Source organism: Pempheris klunzingeri, chromosome 2, assembly GCF_042242105.1.
Source record: "Pempheris klunzingeri isolate RE-2024b chromosome 2, fPemKlu1.hap1, whole genome shotgun sequence".
Classification (NCBI taxonomy): Eukaryota; Metazoa; Chordata; class Actinopteri; order Acropomatiformes; family Pempheridae; genus Pempheris; species Pempheris klunzingeri.
The window spans coordinates 20,368,068-20,384,675 of record NC_092013.1 but is presented as its reverse complement, the minus strand read 5'-3'; the positions used below and the strand labels follow the sequence as shown (position 1 = coordinate 20,384,675).

Genomic DNA, 16,608 nt, shown 5'->3' with positions numbered 1-16,608 from the left:
CAACATAACAACTTAATTTCATACCCGTTAATGCTGAACCTCCCCTTTTCATGCTTCAGCCAACACGAGTCCTCCTCTGTTTTCCCAGTGACCACATGATGCCAAGGAATGGATGGCTTCAGTCCATTCACATTCCTCACAAGCCACAATAGAGCAGACAGGCAAAAGTGCTGCACAGAGCTAATGTGACACCCTTAAAAAAGATGTTCACAGTCAGGTTTTCCTTGGCAGATGTGTTACAAACTCTGAATGTGTGTGATGTTTTACTTGGGTGGAAATCCACAAAGCTCATTTTGAAGTGTTGTCTGTACAGAAATGATAGTTCCACGTGAGGAAAGTGGTGCTTCTTTTCAGCTTTTAATTGATCTCATACGTCAGAAAGCTTTTTCTTTCTAGACGCAATTCTTCCTGTAACTTTTTAGCTCCTTAAAAATGTCAAATGTCAATACATGTGATCATTCTACAGAAAGGTTCACACAGTTTTAATCAAACTATTTGGGAAATCAGAATAACAAATATAGAACATTTAAGAGAAATTTATAACATTTATGTTGCAACAACACTGACAAGAGATTATCAGAAAACAAAAACATTTCTTTTATTGGTTAAGAGGTTTTACAGCTTCTGTTATTGGACACAATCATGATAGATGGGCTTTTTTCAGTATGCACGTGATGTGTGACAAGAAATTTGTATGTATTTTTTTCTTTTGTCAATTATACATTCAGTTGCCTCTGGTTTCGGTATGAAATTTGTCCTTTGAAATGTGCCCTTCTGAACACACCATAATTACACAAGAGATCTTTTGCAAGCTTATGAGGTAGATTCTGTGAACTGCACATTTAAGATATGAAACATATTCAAACATTTTTAAATCCAATCTATCTATTCATATCTAAAGGTTTTACATTTAACAACGAGGCCTAACAGGTCCTAAAACCCTTCATTAAAACTATTCAATAGACAAAGTTACATCTGAGATCTCTGATTCTGTGGTGATCTCTGCAACACCACTTTTCATTTCAGTGCATCAGGGGTGATTATTTTGCAATGTTTCACATATTTGCCTAAATAGACAGCTTATACTTTTGTCAATGAACACAAAAGTGCCCTAACAGTGGTCCCATGACATTTAAAAAACAACGACGAAGTGTCTGACTAGTTAAAACAAGGGGTATCAACAGGATGAGGAGCGTCTGGGGAAGGTCAGCACAGAAGTCGGGTGACTGTGAGAAGGGCTGCGATGCTAGAGAGGACGGGGCGCAAACTGGCAGTCCCGCTGCGTGCCATGCAGTGTTCCCTGTTCTGACCGATACAGCCAGCGTATGCCATCACATGGGGGATGTAGTTCTGCTCATGGACCCCGTGCAACAGGTGAGCCAGGGGACCTTTAGCAAATACGGCCACATCCTCTCCACCATGAGTCTCCATGCTCAGAGGTACAGCTGACTGGGCCTGGTAGTTGTTCTCCTCTGAAATAAAGGGACAAATAGAAAACATTTAAAGACATTAGGGTGGAAAAAACCCACCTTAAGTTAAAGGCTCCCTGTGGAGTTTTTGCCCTCTAGTAGCGCTACTGAGCTGTTTTCTATCAGGGGGTCCGTGCTTTGTATGTCTCACACACAAAGATGCACATGCACACAGATGATGTGATGGCTTCTCTCTACTGTAACCGACGCAAGGCCGTAACACACCACAATATGCAGCAATGTGCCAACAAAGGCAGGAGAGAAGTCAGAAAAACAAACTTACAGTTTTCAAAATAAAAGACCCCACTTTCAATTGTATATTCACCCACCACATCAATATTATTTCATAATCGGTGGCACCAGGCCAGACATTTACCGGGCAGAGGGATTTTAACACCATGTTTGACGAGGGGTTCGTCTTGGATGTGGCAAAAACACCTTCACTTTGACTGTAGCTGCTGTTTGTAGGCTACAGGACAACTAAGAAACACATTTAAAACAGACAAGATACAAAACGTAGCTTGTTTGGACACGTTAGAAGCTTGAAAATCACAGGAAAGTGACCAAATCAACACGCTTCTGATACGCTCTCAGTGGGTTTTACAGCCACACTTAAAGGGATTTTGGTTTGGTTATTTTTCAAATAATAAAAATCCACCATTTACAGAGAGTCAAAGAAGTTTAGGGTGCATTTCCTTTTAACTGTAATCTTAACTTTTACCAAAGCCAACCTGATTTTACTTACGGTAGTCAATAGTGGAGACATTCTCTCTCGCACCGTTGACAATTTTGTAACCTGGTCCGTTTCCATACAAGATGGAGGTGAAGGGCTTCTGGTCAATATCACTCAGCATTGGGGCCAGACCTGTGGATGGAGACAGAGCATTAAACCCTATTATCACAACAGAACCAGGCTGAACACTTAACTGACAGCATTACTAGACAGATATGCACAGCACTGGATGGGCATCATCACCATTACATACCAAATATTGTGTTTCCTCGGGTCGTGTAGCCTCCGAAGCTGAACACATGAGAATGGTCAGCAGTAACTATAGTCAGCGTATCATGGACGCTGGTCATGAGATCGGCCCGCCCGATGGCTCTGTCCATTTCCACAGCTTCATGCAGAGCCTGCTTGGCCTTGCCCTCATGGTGTCCATGATCAATACGTCCTCCTGACAGAGTAGCAAATACATGCAGTTAGCTATTAAACTCTTAAAGACACAGTGAAATGATAATATACAGTTCCCAAGTTCTAATCCTGTGTCTCTTTCTTATTTATTTATTCATCTCTTGTCAGTTTCGGAAAGCTACGCAAATTGTCAGAAGCAGCTACCACAACTCCACGATCAAAAAGGCTTGTGTGTGTTGGGGGGGGGGGCTCCTTTCACTTTCTTTTCTTTTAGACGGTGTTAAATGACCCAACAAGCCCTCTCAAACATGCTGACCCCTTTATTCTCGCTCTGTCTGGCTCAACAATCACTGTCACACTTGCAGGTGTTTGCCAGCCCCTCAGCAGCCACCGACTGTTACCATGCTTCTCTCAACACGTTCGGCCAAGGACACGTATTTATCGGGACCAACATTCCTGTGCCTACTTCAGCTGATATTGTGCTGACATTGGGCATTCACAGATTTCTCAGTACTCATCTGACAAAGATGATGATCAGAGCAGAACAATACAGAATTTTGTTGGAATGTAAATCTCCCCTCCTACACAGACTGCATACAATAAACAGCAACAGACTAGATAAACTAGAACCTCTGCCAGCCAGTGGAGTAATGTCTGTCCATGTCTGTCCAGACTCATAATATATGTAGTGAATGCTCTGAAGCAATTTAATTAAAGGTATTGAAAATAAGTAGTAGTTGCAGTAATGGAAGTTATCGCTATGTTGTGAGTAATATCCAATGAGAAGCGTGATGTCTTTACTTGTGCTTGTGGTGCACTAGCAGAGGAACAGGATGCCCCAGTCTTTGTTCCTCAGTCTCAGCCTAGAGGATGTTTGCTGTAGAGACTGCGAAGCCCCTCGAGGCAATGTTTCAATTTGTGACATATGACTATATGAATGAAATAGATTTAACTTGACTTCACGAAGCTTTGCTGTTCTTCCTCTTCTGAATGTCTAAGGTCTGAATGTGTAAGTTCATTGAGAGAAACAGAAAACAAGGTTAGTTTCCTTGTGTGTGTGTTCACATGCTTGGTCAGTAAAGCTGCTTCTGACAGTGCACAAAGTTGCAGAAATTACAAAGAAGCTACACATTCTTTCACACATTTCAGTCACATTCACGCAGGCCGCACAGCAGATCCATTAAATCATCACAGCTTCAGTTCCAGTGGACGACCAAATGTGAAATATCTCCCCTTCTGTTCCTGAGTTATGGCGTTGAATAATGACCGTAAAAGTGTTTTTGCAAACCAATGTGTTGTCTTCTGGATATAAAATGTCATAGTTTCATAATTTCTTTCCTTATTAGCCATTTATGTGAAATGTTGTAAATTCTTGTCCAAGACTTCCGTTCTTGAGTCCAAGAGGACGACTATTGTGCCAAAATTGAAGAGAATCCCTTAAGGCATTCCTAAATTACCGTGTTCACGAGAATGGGACAAATGTACAACCTAAAGACATAATGCCTCTGGCCTCTTAGGACTTTATTTTGTACCACAAACTATTACTCTTTTCTTAGCTGATAAATGCTGTTTTATAGACCAAACTCATACTGTATCATCCTTGCCCACTTTGTCCTGCCTCTGAGTCTTTGACTGCTGTGTTTTTTATGCTTTCTGGCCCCTTTTTATATCTAGTCCACGCATTACCGAATGCTATACATTTCTCTTTGTATTTCATCAACTGCAATCAAAACACATTTGCCTTTACATCAGCAAGGCATGGTTCTTTTGAAATCTGATGTTTAATCAAAACTGGGTGCTACTTGATGAATCATAAGAATGTTTTCCAGTGATTTCCACTACGGAAATGGTCACAAACACAAATGTGAGTCTGGTAGCCTGCCAATCTAAAAGCCAGTATAAAAGAAAGCCAGGTCCGTTGGCTGAAGGACAATCTCAATAATAACAGGCCACCCTGCTGCCTCTATCCTCTGTCAGTCTGACACAAGTTCACAAGGGTCCACGCAGAAACAAAGGAAGACTGTGATTTAAAGCTCCCTGTCAGACATAGAATCTGTAACAAGAATAAGTTCATCTATCTATCTAAGTTTTCTGGATGATGTTTACTTTTAGTTGAATCCCTTTTCTTCCCACTTAAAAACATGACAGGACTCCAAGCAGGCCTTTATGGACAGCATTTAGATAACAGTGAATGCTCTGAAGTGGCACATGTTCACAACGTTTTCTGGGCTGCTTCTTGACTTGACTTGATCTCAGGCAAGTCATTTTTAAGACTTGTGGACCAATCAATGCATTCAAGTTGCTGAACTCTCTTTACTCCAGCAGAAAACTTGCACCGTGTTAAAGCAATTTAAATATTTGAAGGAAGTTTTACGAGGACACTGGAGTGATCAGTGAACCGATGGCTGACAAACTTCTCTTCAAACACCTTTTCCGTCCTCTGTGTTTCATGCTCCACAGAATTGTTAACAAAGCACAAATTGGTTTTGATGTCATTGATTAAATTACTTTGTTTCTGGGGAACAGTCAAAGTCACAGTAAGAGATCACGAATGCACTTCAGTGTTCATTGCATAAACAACACAGAGGGAAACAGTTGGCCCAGCTCTGTCCAAAGTGAACACCCACTAGCCTCCCTCTAAAGCTTTCTAATTGACATGCCGTAGCTTGTTTGATTAATCGGATGACAAATGAAAATGTAAAAACAACAAATTGTGGCTTTAGGGGGGTACAGTAAGTGTTTCCTGGCTAATAACACTAACACTGGGCACACTGACTGTGTGTTAAACACTGAAATAATTGTGTTGAAAACAGCTATGATGCGTGCATAATGTGAATGTGATGTACATTCATACATGTGCACATGCATGAATCTAAGGGTTCCTGCTTGAGGGTTTGAAAATACAGTAACCCTAATTAAAACAGTTTCTGTACCTCAGTGAGATACTGTAGTCGGGAAGCAAACTGTGCAACAGGCAATTATCTTCTACATTTGAGAAATAACAACGACACACTATGTAAATTACGTGCTCAATGCAGCACAGCCATAGATTTATAAGTCACCAGAGATCCTCCGACTTTGTGGCTGCATGTGTGAACGCAGTGTAACCCAGCACAGACGCACTGGATCGACTAAAACCATGTTATGAGTTCTACCTTTCTGTTTGTGTACATATTAAACTAAACAAGATTTAACGGGTTAATAAGTGAGCTTCAAAGCCAAACTAGCTGTTTCCCCCTGCTAAGTTAGTCTAACTATATTCTGACTTCAGCCCTGTGCTTGACAGGGACTATCAAATATATTTATATTTTGTATTGCGTGTATGAAAAACGTTGTACGAAGGTTTTTTGTTGTGCCAGAAAAATCTAACTGTCAGTTGGGACTAAAGGAGACTAAAATCTGATGGTTTGGAGTTAGAGAAAAGCAAAGTTACCAGATCTCTATAGCCTGCTCCGCATCTCTGCTTATCACAATGGAGTTCTCTTTTCACGCACACATGTGTGACATTGATCTTCATATTTCCATCTCAGTTTCAGAGAGAAAGCAAACAAGTGTCTTTCCCAAAAAGTTCAACTATTCTTTCCCTTTAATAATCCTAATAACGTTGGGTAGCGACTGTATCTGAAGGCAAATAATGCAAACACACACACCATGTCGTTTCATCTTCCAACTGTCAACACCAACAGGCCTTCACTATAACAGACCTGGTCAAGCCGACTAGTGGTGACACCAAAGTCACAGACGGTAATAACTATATTCAGCCCAACAACCACAGTGTGTATCTCCACCTTTTGAAATCTGTGACATAACAAACTCAGTAAACCAGTCTGGCTGATCTCTGTGAAAACAAAACACCACAGTCCAATTTCACCACGAGGCTGCAAACCCACCTTCGACAAGCAGGTAAAATCCACTGGGGTTCTTCCTCAGGATTTTGATGGCCACCTCCACCATCTCTGTCAGCGAAGGATCAGTGTCAGTGTTCCTCTCCAAGTGGTATGTCAGATCCCCAGGTTCAAAGAGACCTGGAAGAACACAAGGCATGGTTCAAAAAGGAATAGGATATTACACACGGAAAATAAGCCTGCAGCAAATGCATACACATTGCTCTTCATTTACACTTCAGTGAGAGTTTCGTAATGACGCTGAGACTGGAAACTCACCCAATAAGTAATCCACGTTGTTAGGGTTCAGCGATAAGAGCTGCTTCTTGTTCCATACATAATGGCCTTTCTGCACAGTTAAAAAGACACAAATGTACAGCACAGCCTGTTTGGTAACACCGCAGTCACTTTGAACTCCTAAATATGTAAATGTAATTGGGAAGATAAAAGAGGGAGCAGAGGAACGAGAAGAGCAAAGAGAGGGAAGAGGAGGAGAAAACGTACTTTATCCTTCATTCTGTCAGTCCACTCCTGCACCAGGTTTCTTCCGTCTTTTCGAGTGCCGCTGTGTTTCGCAATGCCCGGGTACTCCACGTCCGACTTGTTTTTGGGGAACATGTATTTCCTCCCTCCACCCATAATCACCTGCAAAGCCGCAGAGCAGAATAAAAAATTACAATCTTAGTCTTAGTCCGCTTTAGGACCACATGACAAACGGTGATTTCTAGCCTCCGACAGACAATTTTGTGGGTTCATAAGCTGGGTGAAAATGGGTCTCCAGGTTAAATGTTAATGTCTTCAGCGGATTGTAAAGGGATCTTAAGTGTACACTCGATGACTATGTACTGTATGTATGTTGTCTTGCTAAGAGACTGACACTCAAGGAGCATGTCGCCGGCAAAAAAGCAGCATCCATGATCGAAGTAGAAGACAAAGAAATAATGAAACAGAATTGCTCTTGCAGAGATGCAAGAGTGGAGCTAGTCCTAGTATTTAAAGCATGATGACGAAAAATGTTTATATACTTCACATTCAAACAATCCCTTTGAAAAGGCTTTTAGGATTAAACAGTGTGTTTTTGGCGAACGTAACACTACAACAGGGTTGATAGGTTTGGCTGGGGTTGCTGGAGCGTAAACTTCCGCAGAGTAGGACAGAGCCACCAGCATTAGCTACTACATTCTGTTTATACTCTGACATAGTAGCATCTATGACCAGCTTTCACACTGTGGGGAAGTAACCGGTACAACACAGTGGATGTACTAGTTTTGAAGGCTTTTAATGCCTCGGATAAGCTACTGCTGTCGGTTGAAAGCGGGTAAACATTTGCAGCTTACGCTAGAGCAGACAAACACACTATTCAATCTATTATTTACACTTTTGCTCCTGTTGTTTTGATTTTGGAGAGGGTAAAAAAAACACCATCCAGACCCTTTATTTGTGGTGCAGCCATGGATACATTAAGAGAACTGGGTATACAGTGTTGGAGAGGCTCGGTTCATTCCTATAAAAGTTGATCAGTAGTGCATAAAGTCAAAGAAGTTCGACTTCCCAGGTATAGAAGTCCCCAAATCATCCGCATCGTTGGGCCCATAAAGCATGTGCACTAACATCTCGCTCCCATTAGCCCTCCACTAAAATTAATGAAATGGGCTCTTCTGGACTTCCCAAATGTTTTCAGACCAAATGGATCAAATTCTGACAGGGAAAGGAGTCATTTCGCAAGGGATTGTGACCCTCAGGTGTCTCTTTCACAATGTAAGTCTGTGGAAAAAAAGTGTTTTTGGGGCCCAATGGCATCACTTGACAGATGTGACGCCATTGTTGTAATTACATGATTTTGCCACTATATAAAATTGGCTTCAAAGCCTGCCGCACTTACTGGGGGTCTGGGTGGATCACTAGAGTCCTGTGCACAGCATGAGGAGGAATCCAAGGCTTGACAGGTCTGCGTGCCTCAGTGCTAAGCTATGACTTTGTATGGCGGAGGGGTTTAGCTTGGGTTAAATTACCTAAAAGTCATCTGGAGCTCCGAAGGCTCGTTACCTGATGCTAAGTTATGTATCGCAATAAGCGCTTTTGACTCACATCGATGTTGGGAATGTTTTCAAAGAGTTGTCTGGCGATGTCCTTGCAGCCGTCCTGCAGTGCCTCAGCTGACATCTCGTTGTCAGAGTACCAGTCTCTGTCCACGCTGTGGGCGTACGCAGCACTGGGAGTCGCATGGTTGACACGGGTCGTTGTCACTATTCCCACTGACTTGCCTGTCGTGAACACACACACAGATGCACACACAGGCGGCTGTCAGTCAAAGAATTATATAGTAAATTGCAATTTTGTTGTCTGGTCCAAATCCCCATGACAAAATGTTGATATCGCTCATCCTTAAACTGAAAAACAATTGTAATCTCCACCAGTGAAAAATGGATGGACCTGTATTTATCAGCATGTAAAAAGGTTTTCCGCTAATAAATCTCCCTGATGTAAAAAGTAAAACATCAAAGGCAGAGCCAGCAGAGGTCAGTCTCAGAAAATGACCTGACGAGAAACACTTTTCTATTTCTATTTGCTTTGTGCAGAAGGTCAGCTGCTGCCTGCCATGTTCCCTGAGGAATGATTGGATTTCTTGTTATCTGTGACCCGTTGAACCCACACACATGCTCACACACACACACACACACACACACACACACACACACACACCCTGACCCTCCCTCACCCCTAACTTATTCTCACCACCGCTCATTCAGGCTTTTGATTAAAAGTGTTGTGTTTGGTACAAATGGTTTCATATGTACCAGCAACACTACAGCCCACTTGAAATTTGAATCAAGGATGCAGACAAATCGGGGGTCAGAACGTTCAAAAAAACAACCAAAAGCCTGGCGAAACTTCATAACAACGACAGCCAGTGAGACACATTTTGAAGAATGTGTTTGTCTCGTTTTAATTGAGGATACATCAAAAATTCGCTCTTCGGGTCAAGTTAATGTCACTTAAAAACTGCTCCAAGGATAACTTTGTTCAAAGGATGAATGGCTGAAAAAGGGAATGAGCAGAGTAAAAAAACATGTGTTATGTGCATCTCTTTTAAGAACACTTCAAAGCTGCTGCTTTGAGCGATCAAGTCGCCTCGGTGAGTATTCCCACTTCCCATTATCACAGCAGTAACAGCAACCGCAATTAGGTCTCCTCAGACGTGAAACACATGACAATTGAGCGTCGGACAAATTAAAATTCGGCATCCCTTTAGATAAAGAGATGTGTGAAAATGGCCTGCGTTGCATTTATTTAATGCCACTATACCTGCGTCCTTGGCCCATCTGAGGATGGAAGTGACCTCGTTGCCCTTTGTGGTGTTGCACTGGTTTCGGACAGCAGCTGCACTCACTCCCACCGTGCCCTCGTTGGCCTTGACCCCGCAGAGGTAAGCTGTGGCGGTGCCGGCGCTGTCTGGCACCTGTGCATTAGTGTTGTACGTCTGCAGAGTTACAGCCCATTGACATGTGGTTAGAATTCAAATACCAAATAGGTTTGCAGTCACTCTGATATCCTTGTCAGGGGGTCTTTGTCTGATGTCATGAGTTGACCGTGTGTCAGTCCATCGCTCAGTTCTTTCTAATTTCCCTACTCTGTCTGTGGCTCTCAGCCCCAGCCTCATTGGGTCCTACTGACGATGTAAATCTTTAAAAACAGGTCAGAAATATTTGCTGTAGTTTTATCTTAAAAAAGGCTTAATAATTTCCAAAAACAGCTGGGTACTGTAGTTTTAAGCGAACGTAACTCAAATAGGAGGAAATATTACACTTTGGGGGGACTATTTTCATCAATGATTTAATACACATTTATATTTATCTCTGCATAAACATTTCGTGATGGTATTCCTTCAATTTTCTGCCATTTTAGACCTAATAATTACTCAGTTAATCAAGACAATGATCTGCAGATTGATCAAAAATGAAAAGAATTGTTAGTTACAGCACTATTTACAACAGTGGGGCCTCTCCAATTTGCAAAGAAAGGAAAAACATTGGCACCCGACTGATAAATACTGTAATTTACAACAGTGTACAGTTAAATTTTTTATTTTATTTTAAATAGCTTTTCTTTAAGCAAATATTCTCTGAATAATCTAAATAGTACAAGCAGAGGAGGCGTTATTGTGCACTAAATGTAACTAGAAACGTATTAATGTTATCGCTTTAATCAGCTAATTAAAAAATGAATATGCTCTATGTATATGTAGTCAACAGTGATAATTAGCAGTAACTCTTTCATTATCCAGTCATTTACTGCATGTGTATGTAGAAAAACTACTTACAACAACCATGGGGGTCTATGGCACAGAGGGGTTAATTATATCAGGCTTTGGCTACATAGATAAAACTTCAGTTGTTGTTTTTGGTCTTTTCATGGGACTTGTTGGCAGTAAAAACAGAATATTGCCAGAATTTTAGTTTAACTGGTTCATTTCAAGCTGATGATTCATGAGGCACAAATAATCTAATTACATCTTCTGTCTTTTTTTTATCAAATCTGTAACACAATACACAACCAGTATGACGTGACACACTGAGTGACCTTGTTTACGGTCACAGAGCTTTTCAGGAAGCCATTAATGCTCAAAGTAAGATCAATACATTGTGCCATACTGTATGCTAGAATGATAACTAAGTCAGACCTTAGCCAAAGACACAAAGGGAAACTTGTCCATCTCTAGCTGCGTCTCTTCTCCACTCTGCCCGTTCAGCTGACCCTTCAGTATCCGAGCGGCCGTCACCGTGGGTACACCCATCCCTAAATAACAAAAGCAGGTTCAATGTTAGGCCAGCATTTATCTTCCCTCAGGGCGGGTAAGACAGAGACTGCACACGAGAAACTGCTGTGCACAGCTTGCAACGAATGAAAGCTTTTTGTTTTCTTTGACATTTCAGAACAAGATGACCGCTGTCAGGATAAATACTTTCATAAGATAAACATTACCTTGAAGACACTTTTGAAGAAAGGAGCCTATGTAGTTAATCTTTAGACGTGCAGGGTGAATGTAACTCCCCATGACTTTCTGTTCTTTGTTTAGAATAAAAGCCTGATATCGAAGATAATTACAAATAAATATGAGAAACTGTGTCCTGCACTTTCTGGGTCACAGACAATGAGGATCTCTCTGTAAATCTGTAACTTGCCCGACCAGGATCAATTAAATTTTCCATGACTTTCTTATATTCTTTTCTAAAGGGATTGTCTGAAAGATTTAAGATAATTGCAGGGAAATGTGTACAGCACAGTAAAACATACTCCTTGGTCAACACTGCTACTGCTCACCTTATAGTTAACCATGCATTTGACTTGTATTGACAGCAGGAAAAATTGTGATAAATATCCCTGCGTAGCATTTGCCTCAGGCCTAGTTTGAGTTCTTACAAGAATATAGAGAGACTCAGTGGTATGCACAGACAACGGCTGGTCATGCAGCTCATTTACACAGAATGGTGCGATTGTAAGGCTACTAGTCCACTAAACGTTAAAAAAAAGTCATTCATTGTTGTGTTTTACCACCTTTTTTTGTAAGATGCTGCCTGTTTTCTCTAACTATGCTACCACAACCAAGCGTGCAGCAGTGCGCAAGAATGTCATGTTGGGCCAGTAGTCCAAACAGACAGAGCAGAGGCCCAATGGAGGATAAAGGTTATTGTGCGACCAATGAGCAGCCCGGCACAAACAGAAGCCCGGTGATCTGGTGGCAGCACAGTTGTTTTGTTTGATACTATTCAATCACCTCTCATGTTAGAAACCATTTGAAAAATCTCATTCATGTTCTGCCGGATTACTGGATCCTCTATTTCAGCTTAAATAAAACTGTTGGCTCAGCTGGACTGACCCTAAAAATGGCAAAAGGGATCTTTAGCGATGTGCGTACAGCAATTCAGATCCTTCTGCAGCGAGGTTACCTTCCACCTTTAGGTGACTTACACAGCATTTAGAGAACTTTCTTCCTGCAAATCATGATGTAAACATGATGGCGTCCTGTCTTACCATCTCCGAGGAAGAGAATGAGATTCTTTGCTTTGTTTTTATTGAGATTTTGCAGCGTCAGAGCGTTCTTCAGGGTCCGCTGGGCCCACGTATTCCAAAACTTGGGATCTTTCTCTTGTTCTGTGTATGGCAATAAAAAGTGTGGTTAGCTTTGAACAGTTAGAGGAATCCACAGATCCATAAAAAAGCTGTGCGGTATATACAAATATAACAAAGAGATTGCACTGTAGTGGAATGTTGTACATGAGTCCAGTTGAATCATTCATTCATTCAATCAAATCATTTGATTATTAAAATAGCTGCTGAATACTTTTTCCGATGATCAGTTAACTGACTAATCAGTTACTGTATGAAACAAGTCATCTAAAGGCGAAATACAGTCTGTTGAGAACCCACATCCTCCTCATTTGGGAATGGGCGTGGTGGTCATTTTGAAGAAAACTGTATTTACACAAAGGATTCCTGTAACTTTCTTGGCACCACCCAACTAAATATGGCATCAAAATTCTCCAGCGTGAATAAAAAAAACTTCCTGAAAAGGTTCCAAACATTCTCTCATGACGCATGAAGTCATGTCAAATCCAGTCAAATTTTATTTATAACCCAGATAAATATAACGTATAATACTCTCTGATCCACCAAAAGAAAAACTCCAATGTGTGCAGATGATCTCATGATGAGTTACAGATGGCAGGACAGATGTTGCTGTGTTTTTTTGGGGGGGGGGCGACTGACTAACAATAGAGAAACTTACCAGGGAATTGTGGCTTCCCCAAACTCCTGAAGATCAGACAGGAGCAAATGATGAGCAGGGCTGTCACCTTCATGTTGTCGTCTGTGTGCGGCTGACGCGTTACTCTAGACGTCCATAACATGCCACTTTGAGAAAGCTGAGGAAGCCTGTCTGCTGTCGCCTCACGGCTAGCGAGAGAGGAAAAACACACAGCAGTCATTAGGTCTGTGTCACCTCATCACGCACTGACTCTGCCATACTGGTTTAATATCTATTTACTCTGCGATGGTTTGACTAAGCACATGTTCTTGGTCATGCTGTGAGGGACTGATACTGTCACGGGCTTGGGCTCCACTGGAGTGTTCGTTCTTTGCTTTGCGGGGAAATGTCACAGAATGTATGGAGAGAAGTGTTTCTAATCCTTGCTGCCTTCCCTCACGTAGACTTTCCAGATAGAGAGGAAAAGTGCGGGGAGGTAAAAAGCACAAGGAGAATGCAACCACGGGGCTGTTTTTCATGCCATCAAAGCTGTATTAATGAAATATATGTCTTTTGTGTTGTAAAAACTAGATCGTTCAGTCCACCATCGGGCTTTGCAGCAGAAACAAAGGGAGGGCTTGGTAAAGTTAAGCTGGAGGCCTCGCTGTGAATGCAAGTAGTCACAATAGGGGCCCTTATGGGTCCTGGCCAGTCAGGCTTTCATCTATAATTATCCACACCCTTCTCCTTTCTTCCCCGTGCTTCTAGTCAAGGTCATTTTAATGGGATTGAGCTCCATAGCACTGAGAGGTTTAAGGGCCATAATAAAGCCGATTAACACCGAATGATTGACTGGACGCGTCCACCCATGAGAGAAAAAACTCATACTAATGCTTTTATCGCAGAAATCTTTCACCTGTGCAATCCTGACAGGAGGATTTTTTTTTTTTTTGCAAAGTGTTGCATGAAAACAGTGTAGCATTGCATATTCAATCAATCTATTCTGTTAATTATGTTTCCCATCAAGCACTGCTGGCCTGTTGTCACTCACTACACACGCACCATATCTTTGATTCCAACCTTTTCCACACGGACCATTATCAAAACCCAAAGAACTTGCAAAGATCACCTTGTCAACAACTCCAAAAGCTTGCTGGAACTGGAGACTGTGCCAGGCTCCATCCGGCCTAACGGGACGCAGGCTGGGGTGAACCAGCCTGGACACGTAAAGGACCCAACCGTGAAGATGATGATGATGGAAGACATGGCAGCAGGCTGTTGGTTTCACCGTTCCCCAAATACGGCAGGTGGGGCGCTTAAAAGCCGCCTGGTCCACCCAGGGGCAGTATACTGGCCAGTCTGCAGGTGAAGTAGCACAGCACCACCAACACAGCCATCATCAACAAGGTGGTCAGGGCTGTGGTCACTATCACATGTAGCCCCACGTTGTCAATCATGGTGTCACCAAGCGCTCGGCTGCTCCAACGTATCCAAAAACCCAGCAGGAGTCGAACGGGAGGAAATTTCCCAGCGAGCAAATAACTTTGTCACCACGAGCTCTCTCCTGAGCTGCAGCTGAAGCCTGAAGCCTGAAGCAAGTGGCACAGGCACTTAAACGCTCCACTCCGGCAGGTAGCAGCTCCAAAGCAAGGATTAGCCTTTTGATTATGCTCAGGAGTGGAGGGGCTGATAAATCGAGGCTGACATCCAAAATGCTCTATCAAAACCCTGCATTTATCGTGCCGGGCCTGGTTTTTCAGACAGACAAGATTGTGTTATCTTCTCTGTCTCAGCTCACTCCAATTGGCAAGCACGCGGAACGCAGTTGCCAGTTTTTTAACAGGCAACTTGGTTTGCCTCTCACACCATCCAGCCTCATCCTGCCTCTTTTGTGCCCACAGAATACCTAACATTTAATCTGAATTTCACACCCGGGCGGGACATCTGATTTATTAATTCCCTTTCTGAGAAAAGGTCTGATCTGTCATTGTGTGTGAGTATCTAGCCAAATAAAATAATATATTCAGCGTGCTGGGAACATAATGGGTGGTGTCAGTTTAGAGCAGAGCCTCCCAAACATGTCTAGATTCTGTCATTTTATTATAAATAAATGAGGATGGAAAGGAATATTACTGCAGCCTTCTATACATTGCAAATCTGAGAAAACAGGAGGAGGTGCAGGGAAACAAATGAACCCCTTTCAAGCATTTTTGCAACCTTAAACTGCCTAAATGGTTGCAGAAATTAAAAAATCCCACCATAAAGTCCTGTATGACTTGTTAACAAATGAACTAACAGTGTGGCACTGAAGCCCATCAAGGAGCAGCACTTCATCCTGGTGAAAACTGGACAATAACAGAGCTGCTCTCGGTGCAACAGTTGACCAGAAAGAAAAAAAAAAAAAAACTCCCTTTAAAATCCAGAGAGGCTCATCTGACAAAAGGATGAACTCTCAGCGATAATCGGAGCGGATGCTGAGAGGAAACGTGCAAATATTTCAAGTCTGTGGCCAAATTTAAGCCGACAGCGTGTTTTGTGTGGAGGCAAGAAACAAGCCAATAAACAACAACAACAACAACAGCAACAAAAAAAAAGTTGCATTGGTGTTGTACTCACTGTAAGTGGCGTTTACCGGGACAGAAATCTTTAAATCCAGATGTGTCCGCAGCTCATTCAGTCCTCCACCTACAAATGTGCGTCCTTGTCGGTGCTTTCACGGTCCTTTATGGAAGGCCACACTTTTCCGACTGTGGCTCCGGGGTCTGAGAATAGCGGTCTGTATCCCACGAGGAGGGGGGAAAAAAAAACCACAAAAAAAAAAAAAAAACCTTAGAAATAACGATGCCATGCTGCTGCTGTGGGAGTAGGTGGACCGAGAGCTCCGCCTGTCTGTGGACCGACGCACTGCTTCATTTAGATGACTGCTGGGGGGACACGGTGCCACACTATACTGCATCAAAAGTGGAAGTTCTGCAGTCAAAACTTCAGTAAACGCGCACAGGTCATATCAGGAAAACATGTACCGTGTGCTTAAAGTATTAGAAATAAAGGCACCCATGCAAGGAGAATGGCCCTGTCAGTATCATACTATTATATGCTGTGTAATGTGTTTTAAGTGGACCAATGCTGCATACCAGAGCCACACATGGTTTGCAATGGCCCTTTAAAAGTGCACAAATATTCAGCATGACAGTGCATAACAAAATGACACAAAACAAAAAGCTCAACAAGAAATATACAAAACAGGGAAAAAAGGGAAAAATAGAAAAAGAGATGATAAAATTCAAGGATGGGGGGGGGCTGAAGTTATGTCATTAGAATCACACCAGAGACTTTTTTTTAATTTTTTTTATTGGTTCTCTCTTATCATAAGCA

General features: G+C 42.2%; 1 protein-coding gene across 1 annotated transcript; it reads right to left on the bottom strand.

Moving 5' to 3' along the window:
• Positions 1–578: 578 nt before the first annotated feature.
• On the bottom strand, positions 579–13,437 carry alpl (alkaline phosphatase, biomineralization associated). The gene is made up of 11 exons (XM_070841477.1): positions 13,276–13,437; positions 12,522–12,641; positions 11,170–11,285; positions 9,795–9,969; positions 8,577–8,752; positions 6,993–7,133; positions 6,768–6,837; positions 6,495–6,629; positions 2,456–2,647; positions 2,215–2,334; positions 579–1,472 (listed from the first exon to the last, which is right to left on the bottom strand). The coding sequence occupies exons 1-11, from the start codon at positions 13,394–13,396 to the stop codon at positions 1,207–1,209; spliced, it is 1,632 nt and encodes a 543-aa protein (XP_070697578.1). The 5' UTR covers positions 13,397–13,437; the 3' UTR covers positions 579–1,206.
• Between the last annotated feature and the right edge of the window lie 3,171 nt (positions 13,438–16,608).

Bases quoted from the DNA above. Each gene is read 5' to 3' on its own strand.
- alpl (XM_070841477.1), bottom strand. From the start codon at position 13,396: ATGTTATGGACGTCTAGAGTAACGCGTCAGCCGCACACAGACGACAAC. The intron at 12,642-13,275 runs GTAAGTTTCTCT...TGCCATACACAG, and splicing joins GGGGAAGCCACAATTCCCTG to AACAAGAGAAAGATCCCAAG. The intron at 6,838-6,992 runs GTACGTTTTCTC...TTAACTGTGCAG, and splicing joins CTGACAGAATGAAGGATAAA to AAAGGCCATTATGTATGGAA.